Source organism: Artibeus jamaicensis, unplaced genomic scaffold, assembly GCF_021234435.1.
Source record: "Artibeus jamaicensis isolate MK-2021 breed Jamaican fruit bat unplaced genomic scaffold, CSHL_Jam_final contig_457, whole genome shotgun sequence".
Taxonomy (NCBI): domain Eukaryota; kingdom Metazoa; phylum Chordata; class Mammalia; order Chiroptera; family Phyllostomidae; genus Artibeus; species Artibeus jamaicensis.
In genome coordinates, this window is record NW_026521840.1 from 394989 (window position 1) to 408260 (window position 13272).

The 13272-nt window shown below is 45.3% G+C and overlaps 1 protein-coding gene across 4 annotated transcripts in view; it reads right to left on the reverse strand.

Moving 5' to 3' along the window:
- The window catches only part of ARHGEF9 (Cdc42 guanine nucleotide exchange factor 9), a 131223-nt gene that overhangs the window by 101154 nt on the left and 16797 nt on the right, over nucleotides 1-13272 (reverse strand). Inside the window, exon 1 of one of the 4 annotated variants that reach the window (XM_037135177.2) lies at nucleotides 5626-5672. The exons of 2 other annotated variants lie outside the window; for them this stretch is intronic. Coding sequence is in view for 1 of the 2 variants with exons in the window: in XM_037135175.2 (XP_036991070.1) it covers nucleotides 4766-4774 (9 nt within the window). In the remaining variant the exon portion in view is untranslated. Of the gene's footprint in view, nucleotides 1-4765; nucleotides 4808-5625; nucleotides 5673-13272 lie in introns of those variants that run through there. One more of the 4 variants, XM_037135175.2, reaches the window with a different exon arrangement.

Here is a 13272-nt window from a genome sequence, read left to right on the forward strand (position 1 = left end):
TCCCTGTGACTCCATTTAGCCTCACTCGAGCTGGGAAGGATCAACTGTGACTCCCCCCTACGCCCGTTTGAAAAGCAGACCCACTCCCATCCCACCCATCTCTCTGACCTTTACTTTCCTCATCTGTAAAACCGGGAATAACACTCATCCCTATGCGCTGCACAAGGCTGACATGACACTGAAAATGAGGACGTGAAATCGCTTTGTGAACTCTACAGGCCCGTGCACTGACAGGGGATTATTAGCATTGCCATTATTGGAAAGTTTCCCGAGTCTTCTCTCTCCTCGAAGCCCTTCCCCTTCTAGATGTTCCACTTTGTACTTTTGTGCCACGGCAAAGCACAATGAACTCCGTACTGTTCAGAGGTACACCCACCTAGTGACAGGAGACACTCTGCACATATCAGAAGAACTAAGCTTTGATCAAGGATTCTTGGAAAGCAAGAGACTCAGTTGGCCTAGAACAAGTTGCAGAACTAGAAATAAGAGCTAGAGATTCTGAGATTCTCCATTTCCATCCCACTTCTTGGGGCAAAGCCACTGGGGCTGGATCCAGATGCTTTGTGGGAGGTCTTCTGAGGAGGCAGTTATTTTGGGAGAATAGGCTCAATTCCCAACCACATCCCCTGTCCAGGGCAAGCACTGCACAGGCCAAGAGGAGCAGAGGCCAAGATGGCAGACAAAGGCTGGGAGGAGGACATGATTTGGCACCATCTCTACAACGGCCAGACTGCCGTCCAGGCACAGCCAAGCCCTCTCCATCTGGGCTTCACCCCGGGCCCAAAGAGCACTTCACCTGCTGGCTCACTGGGGTCCCTCAGCTCTCCAGCCACATAATCACACACATACAAGTGGGTGAGAGAATCCCACCCAGGGCCCAGACCCTGTTCACCAGCCCCACAATGAAACCAGCCTTCCCAATTTCAACTGGTCCAGCCTTCACAGTTGAAAACTAATCAGACACCAACAACATAGAAAGAAATCCCCCAGATTCCACCCTGCAGCTGGGCTGGGCTCCCTGAGCCACAAATGACATGGGGACCCACTGCCTGAGCAAGCTGTCACAGGTTCTGACAAACAGAGGCCAACTCAATGGGGGAGGCGGGAAGCACTCTCAGTTTGTTGCCTTCACCTCCTCCCTGTCTCAGCCAGAAGACAGAGTGAAAAGAAAACTTTTTTAGGGCCTACAGACCTCCTGGCACTAAAGCTGGGCTGTGAGATGACTCAGTTAATCTTAAGGAGAAGGTAGTAACTGAAGAGGGATTTGAACCCAGGACCTTTCCAGTCAACTGTCCCCATGGCTGGGAGAAGGCTAGGGTCTGTACACCTCCCATGTATGTTTTCTAGACATTTGCAGGATCTAGACAACAAGGATCTAGCGCTTCCTCTGTCCTCTCTCCCAAAGCATCTCCCCAAGTCCCACGGGGCTCAAGCCCCCTTTCTCCTGAGCCTTAGAGCCTGCAGATTGGAAGGGTGGGATCTGGAGCTCAGCAGGAGCTGAGCGATGCATGGGTTGCTAGGATACTGGCTAAGAGTATTTTCTTGAATTTCCCAGTAGGGATATGGAAGCCAAAATTCCTGAGTTGGAATTTTGCCCCTCCTAGTACCAAAAGGTATTCTCCACCCTGACAGTGGGAGAGAAATGAGGAACTTTGTTGAAAAAAAAAAAGTCGGCAAAAATCAGAGAGAACAAGTCCTCTTTTCTTCCTTACCTACCCACTGACAGAGCGGAGAGAAGGCTGTTTCTGGAGGGAGCAAAGGGACGAGGGGGAAGATGAAGAAAAGAGGCAGGAGGGGGAAGAAAAAAGAAAGAAAAAGTCCAAATGCAGAGGATTCCACTCCTCTGGCTGAGTGTTTCATTTTCTCCCACTCTCCTCATTTTGCATACCCTCACACGTCTGAAGGAGAAATGCCAAACCTTTAGGATTCACAGAAGTAAAAAGTCACACTGCCAACTTTGGTTCTCAACTCTCCAAACTCCCTTTTAGCTGCTCTGGGGTGGCCTGCCATCTGGCTAGCAACGTTCCCTTATTTGACTAGCGATAAATTAATTTGAAAAATGCTTACCCATTTCACCAGCTAAATTACTGATGGAGGGCTCATGCAAACTAGCCCTTTGGCCAGAGGGGCTGCAGGGGGTCGGTGGGAAGGCTGGTAAGGGAACACCCATCCATCACAGCAGCAGCCAAATCCTTACTGTCCGTAGCACAAGGAGGCCATTCAGAACTGTGGAACTCAATGCATGCCCTTCTGTTTTTCCTCATTCCTGGCACGACCAACCCCCATCCACATTCAGGAGTGTACACCCACCCCTCCCACACCCCCCCACAGAGAAGGGTGTGCACACACACCCACGAACATACTGTCACACAACCTACACACATACATTCCCAAAGGCTTTCTGCCAAGGGCCTGTCAGGCACCCAGTCGTGAAGGCTGTGGCATTTCATGACACTACTTTGTCATAAACCTGGCTCAAAGATCAGCTTTAAGAATGCCTCTCCTGTCAGGGAGGGGAAAAAAAGGCAAAAAGCATTCCACTGTTGCCGTGGTTTTCTCATAGAGCTAGGTGAAAAAATCTCTGAGGTAAAACAAATTTCTCTGGATACCAGCAACCAGATAGTTTTTCTCTCACTTCCCATTGGTCCTTGATGAACATTTTCCTTTTTGCTTGTCTTTACAGTTCATCCCCCTCTGGTTTCCAGTGCCTATGGGCACCCAAGAATCACAGAAAGCAAGAACTTGGAGGTCACTTAGCCTAACCATCCCCAAATGCCAGCGTTTCAGGAAACCCCAACCCACTGAGGAGGGAAAAAATCAGCCAAGGTCAAACTGCCACTGGACAAAGACAACCCAGGTCTTCAGGGCTCAGCCCAGAGCCTCTCCTAACTCTTCAGTGCTGTTTGAGAATGAGCACCCAGTCAGAATATAAGCTTACTTTGGATAATACCACTGGAGCTTAGGCAGTGGGTGAGGGGTGGTCTCAGCAGATTCTCTTTGCAAAGAAACAAGTCCTTAGTTCAACCTAGGGGGGCCCCCACAAAGGGACCAAAGAGTAAGTAAGTATCCATGCCAGCAAACTTCCCAGATCATGCTTACAGCATGGTACCAATCGAATGAAAAACAAGCAGCTTCTCACCCACGCAGAGCCAATGAGAGCCCACCTCAAGACTCGAAACCTCTTCTGATGCCATGCAATAATACTCTCTGGATCCTGAGGTCAGGACAATTTGCAGAGCCCCCCTTCACAGCCCCTCTCCTTCCATAATCATCTGTCCCCAGGAGATTAAACAATAGGACATGGAACTTGAGAGCACAATGCCAGCAGATTTGCACATCACACATGAGCAGCCACCCACATGGGTGTAGGGAAACATGTGTGTGGATGTGTATGCACCCTGATTCATTGCTATATGAACCAGAAACGGCACTATTTCAAAGTCAGGTAAGCAAGGGAATGAGGAAGACCTGCCTACATCAGTGGCTGGGGGAATGGAGGAAAACAAGTATTATGCACATTGGCGTCAAAGAGACATTTTTTTTCCTGGCTTTGCCAAGAGCTTTTTCAGTGGAAACAGAAATATAAAGACAATAACAATAGCAACAATAACAGCAACCACCACCACTTCCATCTGATGTGGACATGCAAGTATGTCAAAATGGAATTTTATTTCTAGTTCATGGTTTCCCGAGCTTACACCTTATTCCATCAAGACATTTGGGGTGGGTGCATGGGAACAGGGGGAAGGGGTGTCGGGGGAGGGGCACACTGCTTAAAACTCTACTTAGCAAGACACATACTTTCAATTTGTTATGGATTCTTTCAATTCAAGAGACCTCTGATCTTCAAGAACAAACAAAGAAGAAAACAAAAAACACCACTTTCTCATTAGCACTAGCAAGTTCTATTTAAAATGTAGTTCAAGTTCATCACTGCAAATGAGATTACCCCAAAGAGGCATATCCAAACACTATGATTCCCAAGGTGGGTAAAGAGCTGGCTTTTCTTGTTCGGTTTTTGTTTGTTTGTTTGTTTGTTTGTTTGGAGGACACACAGAGAAAAAAAAAACAATTCAAATCCAGGGGTCCACTTTGGAGAAAGGAACCCAATAACAACTCATCAATGTCTTCTCTTGCCAATTTATAAAGATCAAAAAATGCTGTTACACCCCATCCCATAATTCCTAAGAAAATACTTTAAGAAATGTTGTAAAGGTGGCTTCTTTCCAAATTGGAAACTATGAACCCTGGACAGCAAATTGAGACTCAAAGGACAGAGTCTTGAACTACCAGCTCAATGCACACCACATCACTTCTCAAATTCTCCCTTCTCGTTAGATGCTAAAGAACCATTTTCCCTAAATTCATTCCATCAGTTTTTTTTTTCTTCTAAACATCCAATGCTAGGCTGTCTTTCTAAAGATGCCAAAAATCCAGCATGCTCTTCCCACATGCCCCCGTGCCCCCAAACAAACCCAAATACAGTCCTGATGGCAAGAGAGAAATTTTCACTAAAATTCTCTCATGGAATTGAAAGGTAGTTTTCAAGAAAATGAGTTGACCAGGCACCACAAACAGCAAAGGCACTGTTTAAGGACGCAGAGCTCGCTCCCTGAACGCCACATAAATGGAGAATGCACACACATGCATACTTAAATAGAAAGCATTTCTTTATCAACAATTTTACTCAAGCAATAAGCAACTAAACTCGCAGGCATACTTAAAAGACAAGACATGACAAAAGATTTAGGGAGAGATAATATACCAACGTCATACATATCACAGCGAGGCCATGTTGAAGCTCAAAACGTTTTCCCCCCTCAGTAAGAAAGCTTGCTCTTTCTCTCCCTCTCTTTCCCTGTCTCTGACTGTCTCTCTTGATTTTTTTTTCTCGGTGGTTCTCAGGATGAAATCAAATCGAGAGTTAGCAACAGCTCAGGTGGCTGGACTCCATTCAGCGCGTTCCGAGGAAAAACATGAGTATGACATTGACAAGCAGGAGGACTACGATCACGGCAAAAACGACTACAGTTTGCACATCCAGGGTCATGGTGCAATGCAGAACACTGTAGTGTTCCAGGTGGGGGGCCGGCAGATTGGGAGATGTCAGTCTCTGTTCTGTCAGACTGTCCATACAGCCACCATTCTAGAAAGGAGAGGAGGAAGTCGGATGGTTAGGGAAGGGCTGGGTTTGGTGCCCGAGTTTGGTATGGGGGGAGGGGGGAGGGGGACAGGGGAGCTTGCTTCCCCCTTCTCAGGATTGGGCTGCTTTTTCTTCCCTAGCTGAGAAATCTTAGCTTGCGCTGAAGTCGGCAGAGTCCAGCATTCTCTCTTGGGCGCCACGGAAAAGGCAAAATCCTGGCTTTCAAAGGGAAAGGCGGGAGGAACCAGTGCAAGGTTCTCCAGCGCCTGTTCAGTCTGTCTGTCCCGGCGTGCGTCCGTCTGCCTGCCTGGCTACCGGTCAGTCTCGGTCTCCCCTACTCTCTCTAGTTCGCTTGCTTTCCTATGCTCGGTCGCTCTCTTCGCGGGGATCCCGGCTGCCAGACACTCGTTCCAGCCCTGCCTCGCTGGCTCTCTCCCTCTCCTCTCCCCAGCCCCCAGCTCGTAGGCTGCGTTTTTATTCACCTAGCGACTGCGGACGCCTGCGTGCGGCAATGCCCGAGCAGCTGAGAAGGCCCACCGGCCAATAGCAGGTGCCGCAGCAGTGCGTTTACTCGCTGGGGGGGCGGGACTTCAGCTGGCGTGCTGGCGGAGGCAGCCAATTGGAGGGCTCAAGGCTCCCCAAGCCAGGTCTCTTCCTTCAGACTAGCAGGAGCCACCAGTGGAGGTTCTGGTGGGGGGGGGCGTGGAGAGCTTGTTGAGGGTTGATTGAGGGGGGATGTAGGGAGAGACGGAGGAAAGGCTGGAAAGTACTGGGAAAGTGAGAGGGAACAGAAGAGAGACAGTTTGGCAGGAGGAAGGAGGGTGGGAACAAGACCTACAGAGTGGGGAGCAGGGGAGAAAGAGAAGGAAAGGTGGGAAGGAGGGAGAAGAGATAGGACATAAGATGGACAGAAAAGTTGGGGAAAGGAAGGAAAAAGGACGAGGAAGGAAGGAAAAGGAAGATTTTAAAAAGGAACTGGTACATGCGAAACACGCACGCATAGCAATGACAGCCACTTTGTGGGGCCAGGGAAAAAGCAAAGGTGACTTTGGCCCCTGCCTAAGTATTTATCGGCAACTCACATTGATAACTAGCTTTACAAATTCAACAAACAAATTCAACTACAAATTATCCAAACCCAATTCTTTTTGGCTTTCTCTGATATCTCTGCTCTTGCTGGTCAGATTTCCTTTTCTTTAGACTATGATGGCTTACCCTTTCCCAGAATGGTGGGCACTATAAAGGGAAGCCTCCACAAAACTTTCCAATCTGCCCTGGCTGGTATAGCTCAGTGGATTGAGCGCAGGCCTGTGAACCAAAGGATCACGGTTGGATTCCCAGTCAGAGCACATGCCTGGGTTGCAGGCCAGTTCCTGGCAGGGGACACATGAGAGGCAAGCATACATTTCTCCCCCTCTCTCCTTCCCTTCCCCTCTAAAGAAAATTAAAAAAAAAAAAAACCTTTCCAATCTGCTTGTAATCACTGCCCCGTGCTATGTGTTTGTGACTCTGTGTCTAGAAATAGGAAAGCCCTGGACTAGAGATCAGAGGGTTTCAGAGTTACTCAGTCTACCTCAAGTTTGTTGGATGGCTTCCATGCAACTCCTTTCCCTTCTCCAGCCTCCATCTCCCATCATGTGATCACATGATCACATGAGGACTTAGCAAATTAAGCTCTGGAACTCCTAGTAAAGACTATAGGAATGAGAACTGCTTTCAATTCTTTAGTAATCTTTGAGTCTAGGGCAGTCACCCATCTTAAGTAGATGACTGCAAATTCTGAATGAATGCAGGTCATAAACAAAGTGGCCGCTGCCTGTACAAGATAAAGTAAAGCCCAAAGAAGTCTCCACTTTAAAAGTTTGGGCTCCTAACACCACCTGTACATAATTCATGACAAAAACAACAAAAAGACCAAATCATATCAAGCTTCTCGATCCAACTGTCTATTTATAGAACACGTGAAGGACAGAAAAAGATGTTAAGCTGCAATATGGGGACACAGACTGTAAAAGAGGACAGAACCAACAACTTGATTCTTAAGCAAATAAATAGTAAAAGAGAGATGGACTGACTCAGGTGAAATTTTTGCACATGTGTGCATGCACACACACATTTGTGATGTTTAGGAGGCAATTGGAAATTTGAACAGACTGAGTATTTGCTTTTATTAATGAATTGCTTTAACTGTTGTGGCTCAGTTTAACAAAATGAGGAAAAAATGTAGATCTTTGTCACCTTGGATTTGGTAATGGTTTCTTACATATGACATGAAAAGCACAATACAGAAGAAAAAAATAGCTCTGGCCAGGTGGTTCGGTTGGTTCAAACACTGTCCTATGCATCAAAAGTTTGCAGGTTTGATTCCCAGGCAGGGCACAGACCTTAGGTTGCGGGCTCTATCCCTGGTTGGGGCATGTACAGAAGGCAAACAATTGATGTTTGTCTTTTACATTGATGTCTGACTGACTGTCTGTCCTTCTGTCTCTCTTCTCTTCCCATCCTCTTTTTCTCTCTAAAATCGATTAAAAAAAAACCATATCCTTGGGTGAGGATTAAAAAATATTATATAAAAAAATTAGATAAGCTGAACTTCATGAACATTAAGAACTTTTGTACTTCAAAAGACACTATCAAGAGTATGAAAAGAGAACCCACAGAATAGAAGAAAATACTTGCAAACTATATATCTGATAAGGGACTTGTGTCTAGAATATATAGAGGTAATACAACTCAATTATAAAAAGCAAGATAACCAGTTAAAAAACTGGTGAATGAGCTGAATAACATTTCTCCAAAGAAATGGTCAATAAGCACATGAAAAGATGCTCAACATATTAGCGACCAGGAAAACGCAAATTAAATGCAAATACAGGATATTACTACAGCATTATTTGCAATAAGATACAACTCTAACTTACTAGGTTGGCTATAATCAAAAGCAAGATGATAACAAGTGTTGGAGAAGATGGAGAAAAATTGGAACTTTTGTAATGCTGCTGGTAGGGATGTAAAATGGTGAAGCCACTTTGGAAAACAGTCTGGCAGTTCCTCAAAAACTGAAACACAGAGTTACTATTTGATCCAACAATTCCATTCCTAGGAGTAAATGAAAGCATGTCCACACAGAAATTTATACACGACCATCCATAAGAGCATTATTTACAACAGCCAAAACACGGAAACAATTCAAATGCCAATCAACTGATGAATGGATAAACAAATGTGCTAGATCCAAATGAAGGAACATTCTTCAGCCATAAAACGGAATAAAGTACTATTACATGCTACAACATGAAAGAACTCAGAAAATATTATAAGTGAAAGAAGCCAGACACAAAAGGCTTTCATATGATTTCATTTATATGAAATGTCTATATAGTCAGGGTAATACAGCTTTTGTTTCAGCTTTACATACAAATGTGCTAGGTGGTGATATAAAAGGTATTTTCCTACAGCAAATCATGTTCAAAGTAATTTGAAAGCCACTCTTCTAGATTCTGTTGAGACCAATGCTAGTGATCAGGACAGTACCATAATATGAACTAGAATCTCCTCACCTTTAAAAGTACAACTTTATCCTGCCTCCACTGATGCTTCAACCCATAGCCACCTGGCTTTCACCCCCATCATCCCATGAGAAACTGAAACTTCTCGGGAATATAAACAAATGGCTGACTTGCTGCTAAGTCTCGCAGCCAATTTTCCAGCTTTATTGTCCATGACTGCTCTCCCACTGACTCCACTGATGCCTTCCTTCTACCTCCAATGCTCTTTTTAACCCTGGGAACACCAACCACACGACCTGTCTGCTTATACTGTCTTTATGTCCTGCCTGGGCTGTTCTTTATCCAGTCATTAAGGCCATGATTTCTCTGGGTTCTTCTAAGTTCAGCACCCTTTTCTCCTCATTCATGTGTGCATGGAATGGTGGGCCAATGCATCCTAAGATTTAAAGTACCACCCACATTACACACCAATGCCCCTCCCTTCAACAAAAGTACTGGACACCAATAGGGAACAAAACAGACCTAGGCCCTTGCCTGCATGGAGCTTACAACTGTGCTGATGACCCCAGGTAGCTCTCTTCTCTTGAACTCCAGAGGTAAATCTCCAACTGCCTTCTGGACGTTTCACATGAATGTCACACTTAGTCAAAACTTGAATTAGTCTTCTCCCATCCTGGCTAGTTTCCTCCTGCCCCTAAGTTGTCTATCTCTTAGGACACATACCTAGTCAAAAACTAAGAAGATAGTCCTATGTCTTGCCTCTCCCTCATCTTGATGCTAGTCAACCAGTCTTCAAGTCCTGATGATTATCTTCCTCTTTAATATCGCTCTTATGTGTCCTTCCTTTCTCTCCCTGCAGCCCATACTCAATTCCTCATCATCTCTGACCTATTACCACTCATTACTTGGTCTCTCTCTCCAGTTCAGCTTCTATTCTCCTGCCTAAATCATCTCTTTCAAAAGCAGTTTTGCTCTTATCAATCCTAGGGTGGCTACCATAGATTGGTTGCTCAGGATCCATGCCACCCTCCTTATAGCATTCCTTCTTATATTGCTTAAAGCTGAAAACATTTTTAAAAATGCTCTGGCTGATGTACTTCAGTGGATTGAGCATGGAATTCAAACCAGAGGGTCTCTGGTTCAATTCCCAGTCAGGACACATGCCTGGGTTATGAGCCAGATCCCCAATGCGAGGAGCACAAGAAGCAACCACACATTGATGTTCCTCTCCCTATTTCTCCCTCCCTTCCCTTCCCTCTAAAAATAAATAAATAAAATCTTTAAAAAATAAAAATAAAACTGCAACAACCTACAATTTCTCAGACTCTTTTACATCCAGTGTTCTGGACCTGATTCATTTCTATCAATCATTATGTACATGCACAGTACTTATAAGGAGGTGGTACAGAAGCCATATTTCTGCTGCTTCAGTTAAGCGTGAACAATGATAGAGGTTTTAGGGTTCTCTGCAGCCATGTCACCTTTCTGTAGGCCCGGTGTCTGCTCACTGGCTTTGTGCATTTGGGTCAGCAGAAAATGGAGTTTACATAGCTTTGTCATTGAGGACGTGGAAGGGATGATGATGGTTTTAGGCAGTGGCACATTCCACAGTTAAGGCACCAGCAGGTTCCTAATTCCTAGATCACAGATAAGGTGAAGTGTTCCCAAAGCTCCTCATTCCTCACCTTCCTGCTTGCTGCAGACAGAACAGCTCCCCCACTGCTGTTCTGGGAGTATTCCTGGATGCCCAGCCTACAGCTCGCCCCACCAGCCCTTTCACCAATTTGGGAAGCACCTGATATTTTTGTCTTAAAACTCTTCCTGCTGAAAATAACTATAGTGATCTAATTTCTACGGCTGAACCCTGACCTGTATAATTCCTCTGCTCAAAGGCCTTCTGTGGCTCCCCACTACCTCTAAGGCCACTTCTGTAGCATGACATACAACACCTTGCCAATCTGGCATTTTTTGACCTTTCTAACCTTAGCTCTCACCACTGCCCTCTCATTCTCTATTCTGCTGCTCAACAGAACTTAGAACAGTTCTTGGAACCCACCAGGCTCTCCCTCCCTAGGACCTATGTGACTGTTGCCATCCTGTCCCAGTCCCCACATCGAAGCTCAGCTCATGCGCCACCTTCTCCACAAGGCTTTCCCTGAGGATTTTCCATCAAAAATAGTCTGCACCATGTTCTTCTCTCATTAGAGCCTTGTGCTTACCCCTCTTCAAAAACATATTAATATGTATTATAATGTTATTTGTGCGTGTTTGTATTAGACACTGGACACTGCAGAGAGCATGCCGATCTTGTTCACTGTTTCCTCCCCACCTACACTGCGTAACACCTGACCCTCAGTAGGTGTTCTGTAAGTATCTGCTCAATGCCTCCTTCATCTACCTGTTTCGCTCTGACAATATTATCTTCCGAACACAGAAGGCAAGACCTGATGAGACCTCATGGAAAAATCTATTCTAAACCTTCACATTCCAGGTTAGGAAACTTAGGCCCAGAGAATGGAAGGAACTTGCTCAAGATTACACAGCTAATTTGTGGCACAGCAGAAACCAAAACCCCATCTCTTGAGTTTTGAAAGTACTTTTGAGAGATTTCAGACTCTAGAAGGTGACATTTGGTACCAGCCCTGTTCATGTGCAGTTAGCCTTCAGAGTGAGGTGACCATTCAACTAAGCTCACAATTTCAAAAATATTAGACGAGTCCCCCACATTTCAAGCAGCAGGACCTCTACCTCACAGCCAGCCCTTCTGCTAAGAAGTATCAAGAAATCAGAGAATGTGCCCTGGCTGGTGTGGCTCAGTGGATTGAGCACCGGCCTGCAAATCAAAGGGTCACTGGTTCGATTCCCAGTCAGGCCACATGCCTGTGTTATGAGCCAGGTCCTCAGTAGGGGGTGCATGAGAGGCAACTACACATGGATGTTTCTCTCCCTCTCTTTCTCCTTCCCTTCCCCTCTCTAAAAATAAATACATAAAATCTTAAAGCAAGAAAAGAAATCCGAGAATCTCTTGGTATACCAAAAGCCCAATTCCATCCTTTAATCCCTTCTGCAACATCCCCACCAAGTAGTTATCCAGTCTCAGCTCCAATGTGCATAATGATGGGGAGGTTCCTCTTTCCTAAGACAGCACATTTGCATTTTGGACAATCTCACTTGGTAGAAAGTTCTTCAGTCACTTTGAGTCGGATGTTAATACTGCTTCTGTCACTGATGAGGACCTAATCACTCCATGAAATGCTCTGGAATATAATTGCTCCAAAATCCACACTGAAATTACTATAAGCACCTAGCATATTTCTCAGGACCCAAAGCCTCTCATTAGGTAATAATAATAATAATAATAATATATTAATAATAATAAACATTTATCAAGTGCTTGCTTGGTACCAACCACTGTTCTAGACCCTTTACATATATTAACTCTTTTCATCTTCACAACAAGCCTGTAAGGTAGGCACTATTATTGTCTTTCCTTACAGTACAGATGAGGGAACTGAGGTGCAGTGCTTAAATAACTTGCCTGAGGTCATGTGGCTGGTCAGTGATGGAGCCTAGATGCAAACGAGCCCAAAGAGTCTGGCTCTTGAGACTATGCCCTTAAACACTGTGTTATATAAATGCCACTAGGTGACACACATCCCATCTTCCAACAGCACTTGACATGATGTCACCTTGGTCACAGGAATAAACTGTTTCAATGTCCTGACCTGAGTTCTAGTGGCCTGCCTTCCAGGTGCAAGGTACATAGGTATTAACTCTGCCTTCTCTCCGAGAACAGTCAACGTCTGGCTGTCCCTTGCCTCTCACGGTTCAGACAGCTCCCAAAGGCCCACCTCTGCCAGGAATCACACCTAAAGAAAGTTCCACATTTTGTGCTGACCCCCACCCCCGGAATTCATTTACCTACCATTCGCCCCCACCCCAGCTACAGGATAACCCCTGATGCTTGCCACAGGCAGCCTGAAGATTTTGAGTCCAGTCTGGTCATTGTCTTGGCTACTGATGTGACTAGATGCTTTTGCACATTCATTCATGTCAACTCTATTTCAGAGTCAGCTCCCTGAGGTTATGAGCTCTTCGTTAGTTCAATTATTCAGCACAGAGATCACCATTCCTGCAAAACCACTTAAACTCAATAGGCACTTACTGCGACAGCTAAGGGACACAGAGAGGCTCTCGGGAAGCTTACAGTCTATTGGGAAAGACAGTCACAACCACACCAAATTTCACCGACGTACAGTAATGTATCCCAAGCACAATCAGATAATGAATGAAGTTTTTGATAATTATAGAATGAATCATAGAACTATACAAAAAGGTCATTTCCTCCCAACCTTCCTATGTAGGAGCCTCCCTCATATGTGATGGGTACAGGGAATGGAAAGGAGAGGAGGAGACACCTGCTCTGGGCATGCATGGTGCTAGGCCTCTCAACATATTATTTTATCTAATTCTCCCCAGAAGCCTGAAAATAAGGAATTGCTATTGCTATCTGAAAGAGTAAGAAACTTGCCCTGGATGTTGTGGCTCAGCAAATTGAGAGCTTGCCTGAGAATTGAAGGGATGCCGGTTTGATTCCTAGTCAGAGCACCTGCCTGGGTT